The 26,509-nt window shown below is 36.9% G+C and overlaps 1 protein-coding gene across 4 annotated transcripts in view; it reads left to right on the forward strand.

The window, feature by feature from the left end:
• Positions 1-26,509, forward strand: part of UBE3B (ubiquitin protein ligase E3B) — a 122,174-nt gene that overhangs the window by 55,828 nt on the left and 39,837 nt on the right. For all 4 annotated transcript variants that reach the window (XM_033955671.1, XM_033955674.1, XM_033955672.1 and 1 more), the window contains 4 exons: positions 881-1,048; positions 4,057-4,228; positions 12,586-12,704; positions 12,821-12,935. In XM_033955671.1, coding sequence (XP_033811562.1) covers positions 881-1,048; positions 4,057-4,228; positions 12,586-12,704; positions 12,821-12,935 — 574 coding nt within the window. The remainder of the gene's footprint in view (positions 1-880; positions 1,049-4,056; positions 4,229-12,585; positions 12,705-12,820; positions 12,936-26,509) is intronic.

Raw genomic sequence — 26,509 nt, forward strand, 5'->3', positions numbered from 1 at the left:
GGAGACTGAGAATTCCTGAATTTTAAGTTAGCTACAAGTAGGCTTTGCAATCCCTCCTTAGAGTCGATCTATTCTCAGTCTCCAGCAGGTGGAGGTGGTGAGTCGGTTTTATCTGTGAGCTAGAATTAGGCCTTGCTGTGGGGTGACAGGCTGTCTCTTTTTTTTTTTTCGCTCAGCCTAGGGGGTCTGAAATTGTTTTCGTTTTGGTTTAAAAAAGTAAAACTCTCTCTGCATTCCTTTCCCTTCAACTGCTGGATTGAGGCTGGAGGCTTGCAGTCTCTTTTGGCCTCAAGGGTACCACACTTGGGTGTTGGGTCCCTCCCCTTGTTCTCCCAACTTCCCATATGTCTAGTGCAGGGGGTCTCCAAAGTCCCTCCTCGAGGGCCGAATCCAGTCAGGTTTTTGGGATTTCCTCAATGAATATGCATTGAAAGCAGTACATGCACATAAATCTCATGCATATTCATTGGGGAAATCCCGAAAACCTGACTGGATTTGGCCCTCGAGGAGGGACTTTGGAGACCCCTGGTCTAGTGGAACCTCAGCTGCTTTGTATGGGGTGTAGCTAAACTTATTAAAATTAAATTGATATCACGAAACGTTTACCTCACATCATACTCCACAGGGATTTATATGCATAACTTTTGACTGTTTAGCAACTTTTATGGCCAGAGATTATGTATATAAGTGCTGGTAATTTTTGAAGAAAAACTCATATGATAAGAATAAATACTGCAGATAGAAAGTAGCTGCAGGCTTTGCAGCAGTGTGGGAAATACGAAAATTACCCCAAGCATCTTTCTGGCTAATGAGTCTTCCTCAGACAGGATAATTCTTTGTCCTTAAATGTTTTCCCAAACTCCCGTTTGGTTGTCCACAGACCTTTTCAAGCGAGCTTTCCAGAAATCGGCATCTGTGCGGAACATATTGAAGCCCATTGGAGGCAAACGTGTCGATTCAGCTGAAGTGCAGAAAGTTTGCAGCGTCTGTGTGCTGTATCAGATGGCGCTCACAACCTTAACTCAGATCCGACTGCAAATCCTCACAGGTGAGTTCATCTTCCTGCATGTTCCCCTTTGTGTATTAATGGTACCTCCCAATTTGTTAATTCTCTATAGCAGGCTCTTTCCATCTGCACTTTGTGCTTTGCTTGCAAATTGTTTTGCATTTAAAAGCACTGGGAAAGTGAAGCTGTGAGAAGCAGAAGGAAGTAAGTGACAAGCTAAAGGTGAGAAAGAAAGTGGACTGAATGAAAAGCGGTTGTATTTAGCTGGTTTTAAGCATAACTGCTCTATAACATTTTACAGACATGTTTTGTTTTTAACTTTTATGCAACATAAACTAAAATGTGTTTTAAGTACACAATTACTGCCTTTTAGAGAGGAAGGAATATGTGGTTAGGTTGAGATTTGAACATATTTGAGGGTAGCTATAAGACATTTCTGAAGGTAAAGCAGTGTTTATGCACAGAATTAAGCGGGTTTTTTTTTTCTAAAATTACCCATCTGATATGCACATAAATGTAAATATAGCCTGTGTGCACACAAGTTTACTGAAAATGAGCAGTGCATTATGGAGGGCAGGGTTATTATTCATGCACATACTTTATAAAATATGTATCCCAATCAATACTGCTAATGGACGTATTCAAATACAAATCTTCCCTTAAAATATGTAGGTATTCCTGGAGTTTATTGCGAACTAAATAGCCAGTGCAAATGTGTGATAATGTTTTCCATGGAATAATTTTTAGGGGAAAGTATTCCTGGGAAAATACTGCCCTGTTGCTGACTTCATCTGTACAAACTCATGGAAACACTAATCAAACGTAAATTAGACGCAATCTTGGATGAGGAGAATCTACGGGATCCCAGTCAACACGGATTCACCAAGGGTAGGTCCTGCCAATCCAATCTCATCAGCTTCTTTGACTGGGTAACAAAACAGCTAGACTTGGGAGAATCCGTGGACGTCATATACCTAGATTTCAGAAAAGCTTTCGATAGTGTCCCGCATCGCAGGCTGTTGAGCAAGATGAAATCAATGGGGCTGGGAGAAACACTAACTACATGGGTCAATGACTGGCTGAGTGGCAGACTTCAGAGGGTGGTAGTTAACGGTACCCTTTCTAAAACATCGGAGGTGACCAGTGGAGTACCGCAGGGCTCAGTCTTGGGCCCGCTTATTTTCAACATATTCATAGGGGCTTCAAGGTAAGGTAACGTTATTCGCTGACGACGCCAAACTATGCAATATAGTGAGAGACGGCAATTCACCCGATAGTATGACACAGGACCTACATTTGTTGGAGCTTTGGTCCTCGACCTGGCAGCTGGGCTTCAACGCTAAGAAATGCAAGATCATGCACTTTGGCAGCAGAAATCCGTGCAGAACTTACACCTTGAATGGTGAGACCTTAGCTAGAACTTCAACAGAACGAGACTTGGGAGTGATCATCAGCGCAGACATGAAAACTGCTGATCATGTGGAGAAGGCTTCATCTAAGGCAAGACAGTTGTTAGGTTGCATCCTCAGGAGTTTTGTCAGCCGGAAGCCTGAAGTCATAATGCCATTATACAGAACCATGGTGAGACCTCATTTGGAATACTGTGTGCAATTCTGGAGGCCACACTACCGAAAAGATGTGCTGAAAGTAGAGTCGGTGCAACGGATGGCCAACAGGATGGTCTTGGGGCTCAAGGATCTATTGTACGAGGAATCTATCGTTTCTATGCCCTTCGTGATCTTGTAAGTCTCTATCATGTCTCCTCTGAGTCTCCGCTTTTCCAGGGAGAAGAGCCCCAATTTCTCCAACCTTTCAATGTATGAAAGGTTTTCCATGCCCTTAATCATTTGTGTCGCTCTCCTCTGGACCTTCTCAAGTATTGCCATATCCTTCTTAAGGTACGGTGACCAATACTGGACATAGTACTCCAGGTGCGGGCGCACCATTGCCCGATACAACATATCCACTGTGAATAGGGTTTATGAAATGAGGGCCAAAGCATATATTTTTGAAAATGCTAAGCTACATGTGTTGTTACTAGGGCTGCATTTCAATAAAAATTTAAAATTGCGATTAATCGTACAATTTAAAGGTATTTATTTATTTCCCACTTCAAGTCATTTAACCCTCCACAGTCCCAGGTACAAAATAAGTACCCATATATAATATTAACCACTTTCATTGTAATCACAGAAAGGTGTTATATCAAATCCCATCCCCCTTCCTCAAAAGACTGATGATCTCCCACCCTCTCACGTCCAGGTCCAAATCTTTCTCTTCCCTCCCTCCCTCTCCTCTTTCCCCAGGTCCATTAGCTCTCTTTCTGTCTGTCCCTCTCACCTCCTCCATTTCCATGAGCAGTGAAACAAACTTAGTGATGAGTAGTACCAAGCTCTATTTATGGTTGCTGGAGCTCACCGCCTTAGCCCCTCCTGTTCTGCTTCTGGGTCTGCAGCTCACTCTTCTCCCTTCCCTCTGCCAGTCTGCCTTTAACGTTGGTCTTCTGTTGGTCCCCAGCAGTCCCCAGTTTGTTGTACATATGCTGCCTGCAGCCTGCTCTGAAGCTTTCCCTCTGTCCTGTACCACCACCTCTGACATCACACTTTTTTCTTGTGCCCCACGCCCGGTGGGTCTGAGGGAAAGCTTTGGACCGAGGTATGTGCAATGCAGCTGCTGCCATGTACCAACAGAAGACCACCTTTAAGATAGACCAGTGGGGGAAAGGGGATGATGCCGAGGATAGGGGTTAGGAGTGGAAGACAGTAGAACAGATGTTTGGCAGAGACAAGAGATGCTGTAACATGATTAATTTTTAAAATCATGATCAATTAAAGCATTAATTGCAGAGTTAACTGCGGTTAACTTGCAGCCCTAATTATTACATTAGCTGCTCAAGCTCCATTACAGGAACACCTTCTGGAAAATGCGGTTGAAATGACGAACAATTTGTTTATTTATAGGCAGTCTTCAGAAAGCTTGTTTTACATGGATAAACGGCTTTTGAAAATTTCTTCGGTAGACTTTCAGTTCTCGTTTCCGTTTTTTTTCAGGCCTCACGTATCTTGATGACTTGTTACCCAAGCTGTGGGCTTTCATTTGTGAGCTTGGACCACAGGGTGGATTAAAGCTCTTCTTAGAATGCCTCAACAATGACACCGAGGAATCCAGAAAGCTCTTAGCCATGTTGATGCTATTCTGTGACTGCTCCAGACACCTAATCACGTGAGTTAATCAATTCTAAAAAAAAAAAAAATCACTGACACTTTTTAAAAAAAACTTTATTCAATTATTAGTAATATGTTGGATGGCAACTCCCGTCATGATCATTAAAAGTTTATTATTAGACGATGATATCTGACTCTTTTTTCTCATAGACATTCCAAATATCACAGTATCATAAGATAACGCTACATGGTTTTCCAATAAACAATTTAATTGATCCCAGATTGAGTACCAAAAGGCTAAGATATGGGGACAATAAAACAAAAGATGGTCCAAAGTCTCTACATCCAGATTACAATGCCAGCATCTATTAGACAAGGAACTATTTAATTTTTGTAATCTAACTGGGGTCCAAAAAGCTCTATGTAACAAAAAAAAAAAACAAGTTTATCTCATAGACGCTGACATTGTACATCTCATTCTCTAAGACCAAATACATATTACTAATAATTGGAAAGATTATAGGAGGCTTAATTTTAATTTTTGGTGGAATTCATTATGTCACATATATAGAATGGAAAGATCATTAGCGGTACAGAAGGGAAATTATAAAAATTTTATTAAAATATGGGAGCCATTAACATCTTTTTTGTCATTATTAAAATGCCATTTTTCTATTAATTATACACCACTTAGTATTGGGTGGGGGGGGAGGGTTTCAAGTATATGATCTTATAATGATTTATGGGCTTTGAGGGAGGGTGGGGGGGTTACATTTGTATTTATAGGTTATAATGATAAGATGTTCAAGTGGTTAAGTTAATTGTGTTTATTATGAATTATTACAAATTATTCAAAATGCTTTCATTAAACTTATAACTAAAACTAGGAAATTCGATCATGTAACTCCTCTTCTCAGGAAAGCGCATTGGCTTCCTATATCTCACCGGATAACATATAAATTATGCAAACTTACTTTTAAATCCCTATTTTATAAAACTCCAGCATTCATTTATAAATTATTAATCCCTTATATTCCAAATAGAACACTGAGATCCAATGAACAAAATCTATTGACGATCCCGTCTCATTAATACAAGATGGCAATTTATTTTTTCTGTTACTGCACCTCAAATTTGGAATTCTCTTCCTATTTATTTAAGGGAAGAACGTAATCTGGAGAAATTTAAGAGTAATTTAAAAACTTTTCTTTTTAAGGATGCTTTTGATAATTACTTAACAGTCCGCTGGTTAAATTTTTATTTCTATTGTTTAATATTATGACTTTTGTTTTCCCTGCCTTTCGTTTTTTACCCTGATTGTCTTACTTTTCTTTAAGGAATTTGTATTTCATTCTCCTTTTTCCTTGTGTTCATGGTTTGTTAAGTATGTCTTTTAGTCCGCTCGGATGTAAAATATTGTTAAGTATTGTATTGTCCCCTAAATACTGTAATTTTTTAAAATGTTCATCGCTTAGAAATATGATTAAGCGATTAATCAAAAATTTTATTAAACTTGAAACTTGAATTTTTGTACACTTGATGAAAGTTTAAAAATGAATAAAGAATTTAAAAAAAACAAAACCCAACAACTTTATTCTCTACTCAGTGGAACTAAGGGGTCTTTTTACTAAGGCGCGTTAGCCGATTTAGCGCATGCTAAATATTAGTGTGCGCTAAATGCTAACACGTCCATTATAGTCTATGGACGCGTTAGCATTTAGCATGCACTAAATCGGCTAGCACGCCTTAGTAAAAGGACCCCTAAATTTGTGTTTTAACCAGGGGGGGGGGGAATTGATCAAGCTGCACTAGGGCTTTCAGTTGTGTTATTTGACCTTTAAACTGCGGGCCCAAATACAGCTTTTGCTGCCCTAACATGGTATTTAATTCACAAAAGAAGGAAAGAAGACAGAAACTTGCCTCGAGAGAAAGTAAAATTATGCAAAAAAGAGGCAAGCGAGATGTCTAAACAACCAAAACAGTTACATTTATTGTATTCGAGTTCATAAGTAAGAATGTATCCAATTATAATTTCTCAATTGGAAAACCAGTCTTTTCTGTTGAAGTCCCGACTAGGATCCCAGTTTCAGCTATGTCTTCCTCCGGGGACTAGCAAGTAACTAAAAGGATATAAAAATGAGCAGAACTTGATTTCCAATTTGTCAATCTGGGTGTAAATTTGGTAAAACAAAATGTCAAAAGCTCATGTTTCCAATCGAGCAATTATATTTGGATTTTATTTGGATGCATTCGTACTTGTAGACTTGAATACAATAAATGTAACTGTTTTGGTTGTTTAGACATCTCGTTTGCCTCTTTTGTTGCGATATTTGATTCACTACAGATTACATAGTGATGAGATGCAAAACATGTACATTCACCATCCTCACCTGTACCTTTACAATTTGCTTGGAGGTCTAGGGGACAGGCAAGAGTAATCACTAGTCGTTCCTGCCCTACTGGCATCAAGATCCAAATCTGACACCAGCAATCTCTAGCGATAAGAAGCCCTTTTCTGGAAAGATGACTCCCTAGCAGTAGTACCACAAGACTACTGCTAGGGGTTACTAATGCCATTTTGTATCCTGGAATCGGTAGGGCACGAGCAGCTGGGATTTTGCCTGCCCACCCCTTAGACCACCGCAGAAATGTAGTTATAAGTGAGGGGTTGGTTTTGAGGATTGCGGAGGTCTTGCTAGACCTGGAGGATGCCCTTCAGGATGAGTTACATATGGGGGCCTCTTGAGGGGGGTGGGGCATACAGAAGACTAGGACTTAGGTGCTGCCCCTTTGATATGGCCCAAAAGCTTAGGGCTGTGGCTTGGTGGCCTAATGCTCCCAGGCCAGTGGACGAATCCTGCTTGTGAGATGGCTATCGAGCAATGTTCATCTCATTATCTTAGTTATCCCAGGACAAGCAGGCAGCATATTCTTAACTGATGGGTGACGGCACCAATGGAGCCCCGGTATGGACAATTTTAGAGTGATTGCACTCTAAGAACTTAGAAAGTTCCAGCAGGCCGCACCACGCACGCGCGAGTGCCTTCCCGCCCGACGGAGGCGCGCGGTCCCCAGTTTCTTAGTTTCCGCGGAGCTAAGATGACGCGTTTTTTTCAACGGCCGTTGAAAATCCTTTTTGCCTTCCCGCTTGCGCGTTTTTTCTGTCTGGAAGTTTTTCTTCCTCGTTTTCTTTTAGTTTACTATTAAAAAAACAAACAAACAATTTTTCTTTATTTTTGGATCTTTTCTTCGCCTCGCCCCAGCGGGGCCTGTTGGCACAATCGAAGCCTCCGCCTTCGATTTAGCGGAGGCCGTGTTCACCTTCATGCCCCCGCAGCCAGGTTTCAAGAAGTGTCAGCGGTGTGCGCGGCCCATCTCTTTGACCGACCCCCACAACTGGTGCCTTCAGTGCCTGGGTCCGGATCACAACGCCTCCTCTTGCACCCGTTGCGCTTCTCTTAAAAAGCGCACCTTGAAGAACCGCCACATCCAACAACGACTTCTCTTCGGTGCCGGGATGGAACCATCGACATCCACTCCGACGTCAGCTGCCCCTTCTAAATCGGCACCGACTCTTTCGACACCTCCGGAGCTTCCTCCGGTGTCGCATCCCCCAGGTAAGCCGGCTAAGAAGCCTCCCTCTTCCCTGGAGCATCCTCCTGCCGATTCTGCAGTGAGTCCAGTCCTGCCGGCCTCGAGGTGCCCCCGTAAGCGCTCCGCTTCCATTGAGGTGAGTGCCACATCATCGGCCTCCTCATCTCCCGAGCGTCGAGCGGCACCACAGGTACCGAAGAAAAAGAAAGCGGTACCGGTGCCTTCTTTAGATGACCGCATTGCGGCTATCCTACAGGTCCAGCTTCAAGAACAGTTGCAACATCTTCTCCCTGCTCTGCTGGCACCGAACCTTCCAGCCCCGGTCTGAGCATACGGCACCGTTGGTTGAGCAGCCTTTGTTGTCGGTGTCGACACTTTCGGCACCGATACCTCCTGTTTCCGCTTCCATGCCCATTTTGTCAGCGGAACCCAGAACCTCGCACTATGCGGTGCAGACGGTCTCCAAATCGGCACCGTCTCCCGATACTGCTCGGCACCGTATCACTTCTCCCGGTGCCGCCTCTTTACGCTCCGGTAAATCGGTGCGCAAGTCCCACCATACTGCACCCTTGACCCCGATTTCTCGAGGTCGGGGTTCACAGGTTCGTGACCCTGACTTGTGGGACGATTCTGAAGAGCCTATGGGTACCGAGGAGGTGGTTTCTTCAGATGAGGAAGATACTTCTAAGCCTGAACAATCCTCCTTCACAAAATTCTTGAAGGAGATGTCTGACTCTCTCTCTATCCCTTTGGAATCTGATTCCAAAAAATCCCAGGCTTTCCTTGAAGCCCTGGATTTTGATCAGCCTCCAAAAGAGTTTCTCAAGTTACCTCTGCACGACATCCTGCAAGAAACTTTTTATAAGAACTTGGAGACCCCTTTGACAATCCCAGAAGCTCCAAGAAAATTGGACACTCTATATAAGGTGATACCTATCTCAGGTTTCGACAAACCACAACTCCCCCATGAGTCTTTACTCATGGAGTCCACTCTCAAAAAGTCGGCGGGCTCTAGTGTCTATTCCTCCAACCCTTATGGCAGAAAAGGGAAGACCATGGATAAATTGGGAAAACGGTTATACCAGAATGCTATGCTGGCTAACCGTTCAGGTAATTATGCTTTTCACTTTTCTTTCTATCTGAAGCATTTGATCCAACAGCTGTCTTCTCTCCAGAAATACCTCCCTCAGCGTAAGTCCCTTTATTCCAGCAATATATTTCCAGTCTGCTCAAGCTGAGGAAGTTCATGGTACGTTCCATCTACGATACCTTTGAGCTAACATCCAGGGCTACTGCCATGGCGGTTGCCATGCGCCGCCTAGCTTGACTTCGGGTCTCGGAGCTTGATGTGAATCACCAGGACCGCCTGGCAAATGCTCCTTGCTTGGGTGATGAGCTGTTTGGGGAATCCTTGGACACCACCACCCAAAAGCTGTCTGCCCACGAGACCCGATGGGATACCTTACTCAAGAACAAGAAAAAGCCTCCACCAGCTCGCCCTTTTCGTCAACACACGTCTTACCAATGTTGTTATTCTGCTCGGCCTCTCCATCCTCCTCAGAATCAACCTAGGAGGCAGCGCCAGCAGCACCATCAACAGGCTCGTCCACCACAGCAGCAACCTGTAAAACCAGCTGCTCCACCCAAATCAACTCAGCCCTTTTGACTTGCTTCTCAGGGACATAGCCAGTCTCCCTCCATCTTCCCCTCTACCACAGCCTATCGGAGGTCGCCTGCACATCTTTCTTACCCTTTGGGAACTCATCACCTCAGATCAATGGGTACTGAACATCATTCGTCACGGGTATTCTCTCAACTTTCAGACTCTTCCACCAGACAATCCTCCAAAAGAGTCTGCTTCCAACTCCTCTCAGTCCTCCCTCCTTCTTCAGGAGGTCCAATCCCTTCTTCTTCTGAACGCCATAGAGGAAGTTCCTCTAGATCAGAGGGGGCAGGGATTTTACTCCCGTTATTTTCTGGTTCCCAGAAAGATGGGGGATCTCAGACCTATCCTGGATCTCAGGGCCCTCAACAAATGTTTAGTCAGGGAAAAGTTCAAAATGCTCTCTCTGGCCACGCTTTATCCTCTTCTCACTCAGGGCGACTGGCTATGCTCCCTCGACCTCAAAGAGGCATACACTCACATACCCATCCATCAGAACTCCAGACGGTATCTCAGATTTCAGATCTATCACCGTCATTATCAATACCGAGTGCTACCCTTTGGCCTTGCTTCATCATCAAGGGTATTCACCAAGTGTCTGATAGTGGTGGCTGCCTTTCTCAGGTCTCACAGTCTCCAAGTCTTCCCTTACCTGGATGACTGGCTAATCAAGGCTCCTTCATCTCAGCAGGTGGTTCAAGCCACCAACCACACCATCTCCTTCCTTCAAATCCTTGGATTCGAGATCAATTACCCGAAGTTGCATCTCCTTCCTTCTCAGCGACTGCAATTCATTGGAGCGGTCCTCGACACCACCCTTATGAGGGCTTTTCTTCCCTCCGACCGTCTACAGACACTGCTCCACCTCTGTCATCAGGTGCTCCTTCAAAACTCCATTTCAGCCCGCCAGATGATGGTTCTGTTAGGCCACATGGCCTCGACGGTGCACGTCACTCCTCTCGCCCGTCTCCACCTTCGTACTCCTCAGTGGACCTTGGCCACTCAATGGTCCCAGGCAACAGATCCGCCTTCACATCACATATCTGTAACATCGTCTCTCCGACAGTCTCGAACTCCTCCAATCTTTCCAGAGATCTTCTCTTTCATCTGCCTCCTCACTCCATGATCATTACCACGGATGCTTCCCCGTTTGCCTGGGGGGCACACATGGACCATCTTCGCACACAAGGTCTGTGGACGGTCCAGGAACGAGCTCATCACATCAATTTTCTGGAACTCAGGGCAATGTTTTATGCTCTCAAAGCGTTTCAACATCTTCCTTATTGCCCTCACCTCTGCCAGGAGGGTCAGTGAGTTGCATGCACTAGTGGATGATCCACCTTTCACTGTTTTTCACCATGACAAGGTGGTTCTACGTACACATCCAAAGTTTCTTCCTAAGGTTGTCTCTGACTTTCACCTCAACCAGTCCATTGTCTTACCTGTCTTCTTCCCGAAACCTCATTTCCACCCTGGGGAACAGGCTTTGCATACTTTGGACTGTAAGCGTGCTTTGGCTTACTATTTAGAGCGCACTAAGCCTCACAGATCATCTCCCCAACTTTTTCTATCTTTTGATCCCAATAAGTTGGGTCACCCTGTTTCTAAACGTACGATATCCAATTGGTTTGCTGCTTGCATCTCGTTCTGTTATGCTCAGACCGGACTGCCCCTGGAAGGTTCTGTCACGGCCTATAAGGTTAGAGCTATGGCAGCGTCTGTAGCTTTCGTCAGATCCACGCCTATTGAGGAAATCTGCAAGGCTGCTACTTGGTCCTCAATTCATACTTTCACATCTCATTATTGTCTGGATGCATTCTCCAGACGGGATGGGCGTTTCGGCCAATCTGTTTTACAAAATTTATTTTCCTAATGGCCAACCTTCCCTCCATCCCTCTTTTTGTTAGCTTGGAGATCACCCATCAGTTAAGAATATGCTGCCTGCTTGTCCTGGGATAAAGCACAGTTACTTACCGTAACAGGTGTTATCCAGGGACAGCAGACAGATATTCTTACGTCCCTCCCACCTCCCCGGGTTGGCTTCTTAGCTGGCTTATCTTAACTGGGGACCGCGCGCCTCCGTCGGGCAGGAAGGCACTCGCACATGCGCGGTGCGGCATGCTTGAACTTTCTAAGTTCTTAGAGTGCAATCACTCTAAATTTGTCCGTACCGGGGCTCCATCGGTGCTGTCACCCATCAGTTAAGAATATCTGCCTGCTGTCCCTGGATAACACCTGTTACGGTAAGTAACTGTGCTGAATCCAGCAACCTGTGGTAAGTCAAGATGTGGTAAAATCACGCTTTTTACCACACCTTGATAACTTCACCGAAATCATAATTCCTAAGAAGTTGCCATAAGCTGATACCCATGAACATGAGGGATAGAGTGAATGGCAGCAGAGGTTTATCCTGATCGGGAATAATTTTTAAACAGCTTACCTAGGTACAAAGTCCAAGGGTACTTGGTACTCCCATGGAACTGGTACCTAATTTCTGAAGGGAAGACAAAGAGTAGTTTCCCTGTGGATAGCTTTTGATAGAAAACACATATAAATAGAAATTTTTTTTATCTATGCATCTTCACCTTTAAACACATCCTCAAATGTCTCCCCTTAATTTATTTATTTCAGGTTTATTTCTTACTTGATACACTACTCGGCGACACAGCCATCTGAGCAGTTCACAATCTAATGCTTAATCTTTGTAAACCGCATAGTACTTCACGGTATTGCGGTATATAAGCTGTTATTATTATTATTAATCAAGTACTCTACGTATTTTTCCTGTCGTCTCATAATATAACTATTGTACTTGGGGCATGGAGGGTTAAGTGACTTGCCCAAGGTCACAAGGATCATTGCTGGGATTAAACCTCAGGGTGCTGAGGTAACTGTTCTAACCACTAGGCCACTCCTCCATATATCTATGAAGAGCTGCTCATCGTTTTAGCTGGATTTAGAGAGACCAATTTTGAGGCCTATGTACTCACGTGAATGGCTTTGAAAACAGTCTTCTATATAGGCAGACAGGTTATAAGATTTAGTTTTTTTAATAATCAATCCTAATTTTCAAATAAGAGCTCAGGTGATTAAAATGACTGACTGACTGTTTTGAAGAGATGCATAAAGACCAACGTTGAATTCTTAACTTCTTTTAGGATTCTGGATGATATTGAAGTTTATGAAGAACAGATTTCATTTAAACTTGAAGAGCTTGTAACCATCTCATCATTTCTCAATTCCTTTGTATTCAAAATGGTTTGGGATGGTATCCTAGGTAAGGAGCCCTTGATCATGGTATCACTGCAACCCATGTGTCTGATCAGCAAGCTAACTGCCAAGAAAGGGAGTAGCTAGCTCTGCCTGACTTCTCCTGCCGCCTCTTTTTCATAGAAAACGCCAAAGGAGAGACGCTGGAGCTTTTCCATTCCGTTCATGGCTGGCTAATGGTCCTGTATGAGAGAGACTGCCGTCGCCGCTTTGCCCCCGAGGATCACTGGCTGCGCAAGTAAGTCTTAACAGCAAGTCAGAAAGTGACACAATTGGCATTTGGTCCCAAGATTTGGAATAATCTACCAATATGTTTATGCCAACTTTCTATTGTGAACCGGCCAGATACTTGGTGATGGTCGGTATATTAAAAAGTTAATAAACTTGATAAACTTGAAACTTCTTCAGAAAACTGTTAAAGACACATCTCTTCTCTTTGTAATTCTCTTCTCCTGTTTTGTAATTCTCACGTTAATACATTCATCTACAGCGTAGGAATCTTATTGTAAACCGCAATGAATCCTTGTTGAAAGATATGGTATGACAGCCGATAAAGACCATGGGGACAATTTTATGAAGTGAATTCTTTTTTTTTTTTTTTTTAATATTCTTTATTCATTTTATATTTACATCAAGTGTACAGAAAATAATAACAGATTAACTTAATACATCACTTGAAATACCACACATGTTCCCAAAATAAAATTTATCCCCTTCCCACCCACCATACTAATATCAGTTGATACATACAATATAATAAAATCATTCGTACTCTTCATGTCGAATATTAAAAAGTCAACCCCCCCTCCCAAATCTTTTCTTTATTTAAAATCAGGGGAAAACGATAACTATTCTTTACAGTAATTTATCAATGGCCCCCACACATCCTTAAACTTATTAAAATAACCTTTTTGAACAGTTAACGCTCGTTCCTTTTTATACATGTGACACACTGAATTCCACCAAAAACTATAATTCAGTCTTTTCCAATTATACGTTATTTGTTGAATGGCAACTCCAGTCAGAATCAATAAAAGTTTGTTCTTGTTGGAAGATATTTGGCTCTTAGCTCTCATAGACATGCCAAATAAAACTGTGTCATATGACAATGCCACATGATTCTCTAACAAACAATTTATTTGGCCCCAAATCGAATTCCAAAAAGCCAAAATAAATGGACAATAGAACAATAAATGATCTAAAGTCCCTGCTTCGAGATGACAATGCCAACATCTAATCTAATCTAATCCTAAGGTTTGTATACCGCATCATCTATTAGACTTAGAGCAATCTAATTTTTGTAAACGAACTGGGATCCAGAATGCTCTATGCAACAGGAAAAGCCATGTTTGCCTCATGGATGCAGACATTGTACATTGCATCCTCCAAGACCAAATTCCCATATAGAATACTAGCCCAAGTTAGCATGTATACCATGTCAGTAGCAGGTGTAAATGTTCATTCCTAAATAAAGCACCTTTAGTTCATGGTAGCCATGCCATGTCTACCATGCTGCAAATTCGCATGCTAAATCCTCTACACAATATTTTCTAGCCCACGTCCACCGTGCTAGGTTCTACCATGTTGTATGCCATACTGTCATGTCATACTACGTTATGTATACTGTTTTGCCACACTACATTTGTATATATAATACTATGATTACCGTGCTATGCTATGTATGCCATTCCATGCTGGGAAAAAAGTGAAGTCATCGTGTTTCCTTGTTCAGTGAGTTAGGCAGTGTGGTCCTGGAGCTCTTGATGGCTGCTGGGGAGTATGTTGTATCGGTCATTTTATTTTGTTACCATTTGTTTTTAAATTGTTTTAAGAAACTATATTTTGAACACCGTTTGGGGGTGATTAGTCTGGGATAACAGTATATAAATGTTTTGAAATAAATAAATGTAATTAGGATAAACAATGCTTAAAAACTGGGTAGTTTGTGTAGATAGAAATTTGTGTTGTGGTGGTGATTATGAAAATAATTCTCACTCCTTTTTTGCACATAAAGTATGTTATAAGAATGGAAAGAGGGGGATGTATATTTATACTAATGGTTTTCAGTATCTTTGAATATAATATGCTTAGATTGTATTATTGGTGGAAGGGGAGGGTGGGGGAGGGATTTAAATTTATGATGATAATGGAAAAGATTTTCAAGTGATTTATATGAATCAATTGTTATATTATACAATGTGATATTTTTAAATTTATAAAATTAAATATATTTACATAAGATTTAAATTAAGGTCAAAAATAGTAATGGAACATATAATTTGATATACAGGAACCATAGAAGGGAACTTAAAATATAATCTATATTATATGATTTATTAGATTTAGATTAAAATAAGAGTGTATTGAATAATAGAATAATAAATTAATTTAAAGTCTATATTAACATAAAATCTCAACCGGATTTATAGAAATATGAAATGTCAAGGAAAATATTAATTATCTTTAAAACTACTATAATATATATGACTTATTTGTGAATCTTAACAGATTTGGACTTTCAGGGAGTGTTTTTTGATACCGATCTAATATGTGTGTTGCCAAGTGTGCACTGCTATTAATTAGGGGGGAGAGAGGGTGGGATGGGAGGAGAGGGGAAATGGGAATGGGAAATTATATTGTTACAATGTATGGATATCTGATCGTAAAACTTATATTACATTTAAATCAAAATAGTTCTAAAATTTTAAATGGATATTAAAATATATACAATTAATGTCAATGGTTTAAATCATCCTATCAAAAGAAACAAATTATTAGGATTTCTCCATAAGCAAAACGCCGATATATACTTTATACAAGAGACTCATCTCTCAGATAATGAATCTAGGAAGTTAACAGGGGGTTGGATATCAAAATGTTTCTATTCACCTGCTTTAGGAAAAAAGGCTGGGGTAGCGATCCTGATAAATAAGAAATGCACTGCAAACTTTAAATTAATAAATTTTGATCCTTCAGGAAGATGGGTACATATTAAAATGGATTTGGGAAGTACAACCCTTGATTTATTTAATCTTTATGCTCCTAATTCAAATCAAAAGGAGTTTTTCAATCAAATTCAACAGATATTACTACCACTGGCTACTTCTAACTTAGTAGTAGCTGGAGATTTCAATGCTGTAATGGATCCAATTATAGACAAAAAACCAAGTAAAATCATAAAATCTTTAGGACTAGATAATTTAATACAATCTTGTAATTTAATAGATATATGGCGTATCCTTCATTTTAATGATCGGGAATATTCTTTTTGTTCTCAAGTCCATAAATCTTTTTCAAGAATTGATTATATATTTGTAAATAATAACATAGCGCAGCATGTATCAAAAGCAGTAATTGATCCCATTATAATTTCAGACCATGCTGGTGTGTGGATTAACCTTCAGAATTACAATAATGATCAATTTAATTCAATATGGAGATTTAATAATGATTTATTAGCAGACTCGAAATTCTTAGAAGATCTTAAAGCAAAAATGCAAGAATTCTTTCAATTTAATACTTCTGATGACATTAATATAGAAATTTTATGGGATGCTTTTAAAGCAACAATGAGAGGAAATATAATTTCATATTCAGCTTTTATTAAAAAACAACTTAAAAAACAATATGAAGATATGGAAAAACAAATAAAAATTTTAGAAAATAAATTAATTACAAAATGGGAAAACAATACATTACAAGAGTTGTTAAAAGTAAAAGTTAAATATAATGAGATTTCTTCTCAAATTGTGAGGAAAGATATTTTCAATAAACAAGTACAATATTATGGCAATTCAAATAAAGCAGGAAAATTATTAGCAAATTTTCTTAAAGCAAAGAAAAGAAAATCTAAGATTATTGCAATTAAAGATATACAAGGTAACACACATACCAACACAAAAGATATTATTACACAATTTCTTGATTTTTACAAGGAATTATACACTTCTGTTTTATAATCTTTATTCATTTTCTTTTGTTACAACAAGTGTTTCATATAAACTTATTAGATACTTAAATATATACACTTGATATACATACTTATCATCTTCAAGTTTAACATTTTTTTAGAAAATTAATTTTATACAAATTTTATAATATTATGCAGTAAATCTAGATTTATATAATTTCTTTCGAATGTAGTATTCCCCCTCCCTCCCTCCCTCCCATTCAATCAATAATATTTCAAAACAACTTTATTATAAATTCATTCAACATTGATATAGTGTGTAAATCAGAAATAAAATCCCATCTCATTTCCCTCTAATCAATTTTTATCTTGGGAAAAGTTAATTATTCATTACAAAATTCTGTTAATGGTCTCCATATCTTTTGAAATTTTTTAATATATCCTTTTTGTGTTGCTATGGTAAGTTCCATTTTATATATATGACAAACAGAATTCCACCAAAAAGTGTAATTTAATCTGTCATGATTTTTCCAATTCAATGTGATTTGTTGTACTGCTATTCCAGTTAAAATGTATAATAATTTGTTATTATTTGATGTTATTTGACTTTTTGTTCTCATTGTTGTTCCAAATAATATAGTATCATATGTCAAGGCTACTGGGTTTTCTAACATCCTATTAATTTGAGGCCAAATTGATTTCCAGAATGTTAAGATGAATGGACAAAAGAATAGAAGATGGTCTAATGTCCCAATTTCAATATGACAGTGCCAGCATCTATTAGATTTAGAGCTATCAATTCTATGTAAACGTGTAGGGGTCCATAAAGCTCTATGTAAAAGAAAAAACCAAGTTTGTCTCATAGATGCTGACACCGTACATTTTAACCTCCAAGACCAAAGTCGTGGCCATTGAGATGCACTAATTTGGTGCTTTATCTCAATGCTCCAAATGTCTCTAAGACCATTTTTTGGTTTTTTATTTATATATCCAGATATTAATTTATACCACTGTGCAGCTTCATGTCCTATTGAATTTATCTGGAAACACAAGAATTCCAAGCTGTGATAATTAGTAAGATTTTTCCATTCAGGGAACCCTTCTTGAATGGATTGCTTCAATTGCAACCATCTAAAATATTGTGTTTTATTAAGATCAAATTTATGTTGCAATTGTGAAAACTCCAGCATTTTACCATTTTTTATTATGTCGTCTAGAATACGAATACCTGCTGTCATCCAGTTTTTCCAGATTATTTTGAAACCGCCTATTTTGATCTTGGGGTTTAACCAAATTGTTTGAGTTGTTGATTTATTAATTGGAATAGGAGTTAGATTACTTATATATCTTAAAGTTTTCCATGTATCCATGAATATTTTATGTTCTTTGTATAGCCTTGGCATTTTGATACTAACTACATGACTAAGACGTAATGGAAACATAAGTCTCCATTCTAGCCAAAACCATTCTGGGATATTTACAGTGGGCTCTGGGAGGATCCAATACATACCTTGACGTAAAATATAGGCTTGATGATACCTATAGAAGTTGGGAAAATTTACCCCTCCCTCCGCAATTGGTCTTTGTAATGACACTAAAGCAACTCTGGGGTTTTTCCCAAGCCAAATAAACTTTGTCAATATTTTATTTAATTTTTTATAAAAAGAATTTTGGAAGAAAATTGGTATCATTCCCATTTGGTAACAGACTACAGGTAATATCATCATTTTAACAGTTTGTATTCTTCCCCACCAAGATAAGTGTAAAGGGTTCCATTGCTCACACATCTCTGTTATTTTTTGTAATAAATTTTTTTCATTAATTTTCATTGTGTCGTCTATATTTTTTGTAATCCAAATTCCAAGATATTTAATAGCATCCTCCTTCCAAACAAAAGAGAATGATTTAAATAAACCTTTTGTACAATGTATATTTAATGGAAGTACTTCTGATTTGTTCCAGTTTATTTTATATCCTGAAAATTTTCCAAATTTTTCAATTAGTTCAAGTAAATGTGGAATGGTAGATTCTGGGTTCCTCAAATATAATAATAAATCATCAGCATAAGCTGATATTTTATATTCTTTATCTGAATGAGGTATACCTTGTATCTCCTTTATTTGTTGGATTGCTAATATTAAGGGTTCTAAAACTATATCAAACAGTAAAGGAGACAAAGGACAACCTTGTCTAACTCCTCTTTGTAGATTGAATTTTTCTGAAAACATATTATTAATGTATAATCTAGCAGAAGGGGAGCTATATAATGTTTGTATCATTTGTGTGAATCCAGGACCTATACCAAACCATTCCATTGCTTGATACATAAATGTCCATTCTATTCTATCAAAAGCCTTTTCTGCATCTAAAGATACAGCAAAAGTGGGCTCGTTCATTTTCTTTGTTAAGTATAACATATGGAATGCTAGTCTAGTGTTATGAGATGAATGTCTTTGAGCAACAAATCCTGTTTGAGACATGCTTATAATATGTGGGAGAGCTTTAGCCAATCTTAACGCAAGAATTTTTGCTAATAATTTTCCATCTACATTTATTAAAGAGATTGGTCTATAGTTCGATACCAAAGTGGGATCTTTATTTGGCTTTGGTAAAACTATTGTTAATGATTCTGCCATAGTGCCATTTGTACAACCTTTATTAAGTTGATATTGAATAAGATTTAATAAATAGGGTAATAAAAAGTTTTGAAATGTTTTATAAAATTCAACTGTATATCCATCACCACCTGGAGCGGATCCAACTCTAAGGGATTTCAAAGCTGTTTCTAATTCTTTTAGTGATATTGGTTCTTCCATACTTCGTTTTATATGTTCAGGAACTTTTGGACCCTCTAATAAATTTAAGAATTCTAAACCTTCCTTTTCTTTATTTAAATAAGTCTCGGAAGAATAAAGAGATTTATAGAATTTTAGAAATTGTTTTAAGATTGGATCAATTTGTGTGAGTGTTTCGCCATTTTCATCTTTTATAGCAATTATTTTTGTTTTCTTTTTTTTCACTTTTAGATAATTTGCCAGTATTCTTCCCGACTTATTTGAGTTTCCATAATACAGTGCCTGCTGTGCAAATAAATCTTTTCTTATCATTTTTGATGATATTTCATTGTATTTACATTTGAGTTTTAACAGTTTTTGTTGTATAGAATATTCCCATTTTTTTATTAGTTTTAATTCTAAATTTTTAATTTCTTTTTCTAAATTAGAGTATTGTTTTTTATTTTGTTTGTTAAGATAAGCTGAATAAGAAATGATTTGTCCTCTTATTGATGCTTTAAATGCATCCCATAATATTTCTCTAGAGATCTCATCTTTATCATTTACTTGAAAAAAATCTTTCATTTTTATTTGAAAATTTTCACAAAATATTGGATCAGCAAGCAATGCATTATCAAACTTCCATATTGGTCTATTTGTATTTTGATCTGTGATCTTAATTTCAATCCATACCCCACCATGATCAGATAAAATAATTGGATCAATGGCAGCTTTTGTTACTTGATGTGCTAGGTGTTTTGATATAAAAATATAATCTATTCTTGAAAAGGAATTGTGAACATGAGAACAGAATGAAAATTCCCGTCCATTAAAATGAAGTATTCGCCAAATATCTATTAAATCACAAGTTTGTATTAAATTATCTAATCCCATTGATTTCATATATCTACTTGGGTTTTTGTCCAATAGAGGATCCATAACAGCATTAAAATCCCCAGCTACTATTAGATTTGAAGTAGCCAGTGGCAATATCAGTTGTTGAAGAGTTTTAAAAAATTCATTTTGGTTCGAATTAGGGGCGTATATATTAATCAACGTCATGGTAGTATTTCCCAGATTCATTTCCACAATTATCCATCTTCCATTAATATCTGTTGCCTTTAATTTGAATGTAGCAGTACATTTTTTATTTACCAGAATAGCAACACCTGCTTTTTTTCTTGTAGCTGGTGAGAAAAAACAATGTTTGACCCAACCTCCTTGTAGTTTATTAGATTCAATATTTGAGAGGTGGGTCTCTTGTATAAAGCATAAATCCGCATTTTGCCTTTTTAAAAATAATAGAGCTTTTTTCCTTTTTATCATATGATTTAGACCATTAACATTTAAGGATATTATTTTAAGATCCATTTATGTATTTTTGATATATTTTCCTTAAAATTATATGAATTGTTTTTCTTAATTTTTTCCCCCAGTATTTAAAATATTTTTGAATGTACACTTTTTCTTTTTTTTCCCATTCTCCATTATATTTTCCCATTCCCTTCCCTCCCTTCCCTCCCTTCCCTCCCCATTTTAATATGACCACTTGGATACGCATTTTGAGGTTAGGTGTATATAACTCCTACAAGCTATTAAAATATATAACTTTATTTACTACTATTATTATTTATTTTATTTTATTTTATTTTATTTTTTTTTTTTTTTTAAATTATATTTCTCCATTTAGAGATGTTTTAATTTATTTTATTCCATTATAAATTCCCAATGTATAATTTATTTTTTGAGTTTTTTATTATTATGTTTTGGTTTGTATTGTATAATAAAGTACTTGTTTTCTAACAGTAAGTTCTAAGTGGTGTCAAGAAATGTTTTCATTTTTAAATAATAAGTATAAATTATATTATTTCCCTTTTCTTTAAGGAAATTATTGCATATGACAACAATGTATATCACTTATTCAGTTATATATGAATTAATTCAAAATGATATATAATTATAATTGAAATATTATAACTTATATTTTTATGGCTTAGGTATATGTTTGAAGGCAGTCACAAAGGATGAACAGATTTCTCCTCAGTCCAACCTTTAGGAGATTACCTTTAACTTTTTCCCTTCAAAATAGTTATTAGTTACATTTTAGAATATCAAATCAAAGAGTAGGAAACTATTATGTCCAGAAGAGCATTCCTTTTCTTTTCTTTTCAGAGCAAGCTGTGGTAATAACATCTCTGAGTGTCTGTTACTGTCTTGGTCGTCACCACAAATCGTATCTTGGTTTTGTAAAAAGGGTTTAACAAACAAATGACATTCCGGTAATATCAGGAAATTATTCTCAGTTTTCATAAACCTCCTGTCTTATTTTGCGTCTCAAGTTTTTCATGTCCATTGCTATTTCAGTCAATTTTCAATCTATATTCATTTCATTTCTTTGTCTTTGATCTAATCCTTCGTTTGTCTCATGTTCGTTCATATCTTATCTCTCATCAGCATGGCAAGACTGCATGTTGGATCCTTTTGACATGGAATCAATTTCGTTGTTTAGAATATTCCTGTAGTTTAAATCACAGTTCTATGTTCTTCTATTTCTTTTCAGTTGGATTTGAAAGATCTGTTTCTGTATCGAACTTTACATTTGTATTCCATATTTAATCTTTATGTTTTATTATTTTAAACATAATTATAAATATAAACACAAATATATTGTTCGATAATAAGTTCTTATTTAAGAGGACATTGGCTGTTCACATTGATCGAGGAACTCTTGAAGTTTTGTAGGATCTGAAAAATTTTGAGTCTTGTTAGCAATGGTAATTTTCATTACCGCTGGATACAGAAGGCCATATCTAGCCCCTAGAGCTCGCAGTTGGGGTCTCATGTCCAGGAATTGTTTTCTTCGTAGTGCAGTCTCTTTTGCAAAGTCAGGAACAATGTGGATTCTTGCATCCTGACATTTTAGGTTTTTGTTTTCCTTTGCTAGCTGGCAGATTTCTACTGCTTGTTGGTGTCTCAAAAGTTTAAATATTAAAGTTCTTGGTCTTGATTGAAGGTTTTTATTTTGTGTTGGTATTCTGTGTGCTCTTTCTATTTCTAATGCAGATTTGAATTTTAAAGGTAGTATTTTAGGTAGAAATTGTTCCAGGAATGTTATAGGGTCATTTTTTTCTACCCCTTCCGGAATCCCGATGATCCTTAAATTATTCCTTCTTTCTCTATTTCGGCTGTCTTCCAAGTCTCTTTTAATTTCTTCAACTTCTTTCCATATTATTTTAGATTTTCTCATGTCTGTATTTAGTTGTTCTGTATTGTTTTCTAGATCATTTATTTTATTTTCAACTATATCAACTCTTTTGGTGAGAATTGCAGCATCTTCAATTGCTTTTTTTAGTTTTTTATTGCTGTCTAATACTATTTCTTTAATTTGTCTCAATTCTTCCATGACGTCAGGGTTTTCATCTGATGGCAACGGAACTTTTGAGGGTGTGTTATTTGGCTCTGGTTTTGATCTTTTATTGCTGCTACTAATACCGGAACCACTTGCTTCTGAATCATTTTTGTTTTGTTTTTTAGATGTCATCTTCTGTTATTCTTTTCTTCTCTTTATTACAGCTTATCTTCACTGTCTCTTGGTATCAGTTTCAATATTTTTCCTCTTATCTTTTTTGTTTTGAGTATTCTATTTATGATGAGTGGTTTTCTTTCAGGATTTGTTTCTATATTTTTAAAAATTTTTCTTTTTCCAGCCTTTTTCCTTTTTCTTCTTTTCTCCTTTCTTAATTATCTGTCTCAATCTTTTATTAGAACAGGTTCAAAACTTTTATTTCAATATTCTTAGAGCAACTGTCAGTTATTTCTCTCAAGTTCTATTGCTGTGAGTAAAAAAAAAAAAAAAAAATGTCAGTAGTTCTTTTCTCTGTTTCTCTTCCTTCAAGCCTTATCCCAGCTATGAAGGCAATAACTTTCAAATTAGCAACCTTTCTTTCCTTAATTTTTTAGATATTGCTGTTTAATCTTTTACAGATTTATTTTGTTAAATCTGTTAGTCACTTTTTTTTTTGTTGACACTTTGCATCAGCGTTGAAAAAATTCAGTAATCCTTTTTTTTTCCTTGCTTTCCTCTTATGAGCCCAATCGCAGCCCCTACTAAGGAGAGCAGTATTCCTTCCAGTATTTTTGAAATATATGTATATATGTATATATATGTTTTTATCCGTTTCCAGCGCCTCTCAGTTTCCTCGATATTATTTTTCCAGGTTAAAAACCGTTGGTCTTTTATTCTGTCATCTTTCTCACAGCCCAAGAAAAAACAATCTTTTATATCGGACTGTTTTCAATTTCAGAAGAGGAGAGGAGATGATATTATATTATAGTCATTCACAATTTTTTTTTAATTTGGCAGCAAGGAAATAGTAAAAAAAAACCGTTGTTTTATAGCATACTTTACTTCATCTCCGGCAGAGGAGAGCTATTTTAAAACAGCTTATCTCCACAGCACGACAGGCACAGCCTCCTCATTTATTATTTATAAAGAGAAATTTTCAAGCTTGTTGTTAGTTAGCTCACCAGCAGTTTTCAACTCCGTCAATCTCCTGCTTTTACACCTCGCTTCTCAGACTTTAAAAACGGCACTTTCACTTTTGATTTTTTCGTATTCAAACGTCTCTCCGTCTCTGTTGAGGATGCAGATTTCAATTTATCACATCAAGATCATGGGAATTTAATTTTTTTTGTAGTAAATTTCGCAAAATAAGCTTGTTTGTACGGAGCTTCGCCTTCACCCGACCGTCATCATTCGCGTCCAAGCCACGCCCCCTGGAATTATACACTTCTAATTCTTATAAAAATAAAGAACAAGACGGATTAACTTTCTTAAATTCTTTTATTGGACCGAATATTCCGGATCATATAAAAGGAAGTTTAGAAGAACCTATATCTTTAAAAGAAATAGAAACAGCATTGAAGTCTCTTAGAGTTGGATCCACTCCAGGTGGAGATGGTTATACTGTTGAATTTTATAAATCATTCCAAAATATCATATTACCATATCTGTTAAATTTGTTTCAATATCAAATAAAGAATGAAAATATATCTGGTACTATGGCAGAATCGATAATTATAGTCTTACCAAAACCAAACAAAGATCCTACTCTGGTTTCAAATTACAGACCTATTTCATTATTAAATGTGGATAATAAATTAATGGCTAAAGTATTAGCATTAAGATTGGCAAAAGCTCTTCCTTTCATTATTGATGTACATCAAACAGGATTTATTGCTAAAAGACATTCATCAGACAATACTAGACTTGCATTCCACTCATTAAATTTAGCAAAAAATATAAATGATCCAGTTTTTTTAATTTCTTTAGATGCAGAAAAAGCTTTTGATAGAGTGGAATGGAATTTTATATATCAAGCTTTACATTGGTTTGGTATAGGATCCGGTTTTATTAAAATGATTCAGACATTGTATAGCTCTCCTGGAGCAAGATTATATATTAACAATAATTTATCAACTAAATTCAACTTGCATAGGGGAGTTAGACAAGGATGCCCTTTGTCTCCATTACTTTTTGATGTTGTCCTAGAACCTTTATTAATTGCAATAAAAAAAACTAGGGAAATAAAGGGAATCTCATTTACCAGTTTTGAATTTAAATTATCTGCATATGCAGATGATATATTATTATATTTAAGAGAACCGGAAATTACTATTCCATGTATGCTTAATTTAATAGAAAAATACGGTACATTTTCTGGATATAAAATTAATTGGAATAAATCTGAAATCCTCCCAATTAATGTTCATTGTACCAAAGGATTATTTGATCCATATTCATTTATTTGGAAAGAGGATGGAATAAAATACTTAGGAATTATGATCAAAAATACAATTGAAGACACAGTCAAAGAGAATGAAAAACTTTTATTGAAAAAAATAACAGAAATGTGTGAGCAATGGAATCCATTACATCTTTCTTGGTGGGGAAGAATTCAAACAATTAAAATGATGATATTGCCTGTGGTTTGTTACCAAATGAGTATGATTCCAATATTTTTTCAGGGGTCATTTTATAAAAAACTTAACAATATTCTTACAAAATTTGTTTGGTGTGGGAAAAGACCAAGAATCGCTTTAGTATCATTACAAAGACCAATTATGGAAGGGGGGGTAAATTTTCCAAATTTTTATAGGTATCATCAAGCCTATATTTTAAGACAGGGTATGTATTGGATCCTCCCAGATCTCTTAGAAAATGTACCAGATTGGCTGTATTTAGAATGGCGGCTCCTGTTCCCTTTAAATCCAGAACATTTAATTTCTATATCAATGCCTATAAGATACAAAGAACACAGAATCTTATTAGATACTTGGAAAACATTAAGATACATAAATAATCTGACACCAGAACCAATTGCTAAATCCCTAAATCAATCAATATGGGTAAACTCCAGGATCAGAATTGGCGGATTTAAAATCGTCTGGAAACAATGGATAACTGCAGGAATAAGAACATTAAATGACGTCATATTGGAAGGTTCCTTGCTTAGTTTTTCACAATTGCAAAATAAATTTAGACTAAATAAAACACAATTTTTTAAATGGATGCAATTGAAGCAAGCCATTCAGGTAGGGTTCCCTGAATGGAAAATTCTCAATACTCAATATAGTTTGCAAGTTTTATGTTTCCAGACGGATTTCTTGGGTCACCAAGCCGCAAAATGGTATAAATTAATAAATGGATTTCTAAATAAAAAAAAGAAAACTGGATTTAGGGATATTTGGAGCATTGAGATTGGACAGACAATTTCTGCATCTCAATGGCCAAAATTCTGGTCCTGGAGATTAAGATTAACAAAGTCAGCATCTATGAGTCAAACATGGTTATTTTTATTACATAGAGTGTTATGGACCCCGACGCGCTTGCAAAAGATAGATAATACTAGATCTAATAGATGTTGGCATTGTAAAATAGAAGTAGGGACATTGGATCATTTAATTTTTTTTTGTCCCTGTATAAAAGCTTTTTGGAATTTAATTTGGCCCCAAATAAATATATTACTAGAAAATCACGTAGGACTCTCATATGATACCATATTATTCGGTACTGCAATGAGAACACAGAGTCCAATATCAGCAAATAATAATAAATTACTTTTAATA

Source organism: Geotrypetes seraphini, chromosome 8, assembly GCF_902459505.1.
Source record: "Geotrypetes seraphini chromosome 8, aGeoSer1.1, whole genome shotgun sequence".
Taxonomy (NCBI): Eukaryota; Metazoa; Chordata; class Amphibia; order Gymnophiona; family Dermophiidae; genus Geotrypetes; species Geotrypetes seraphini.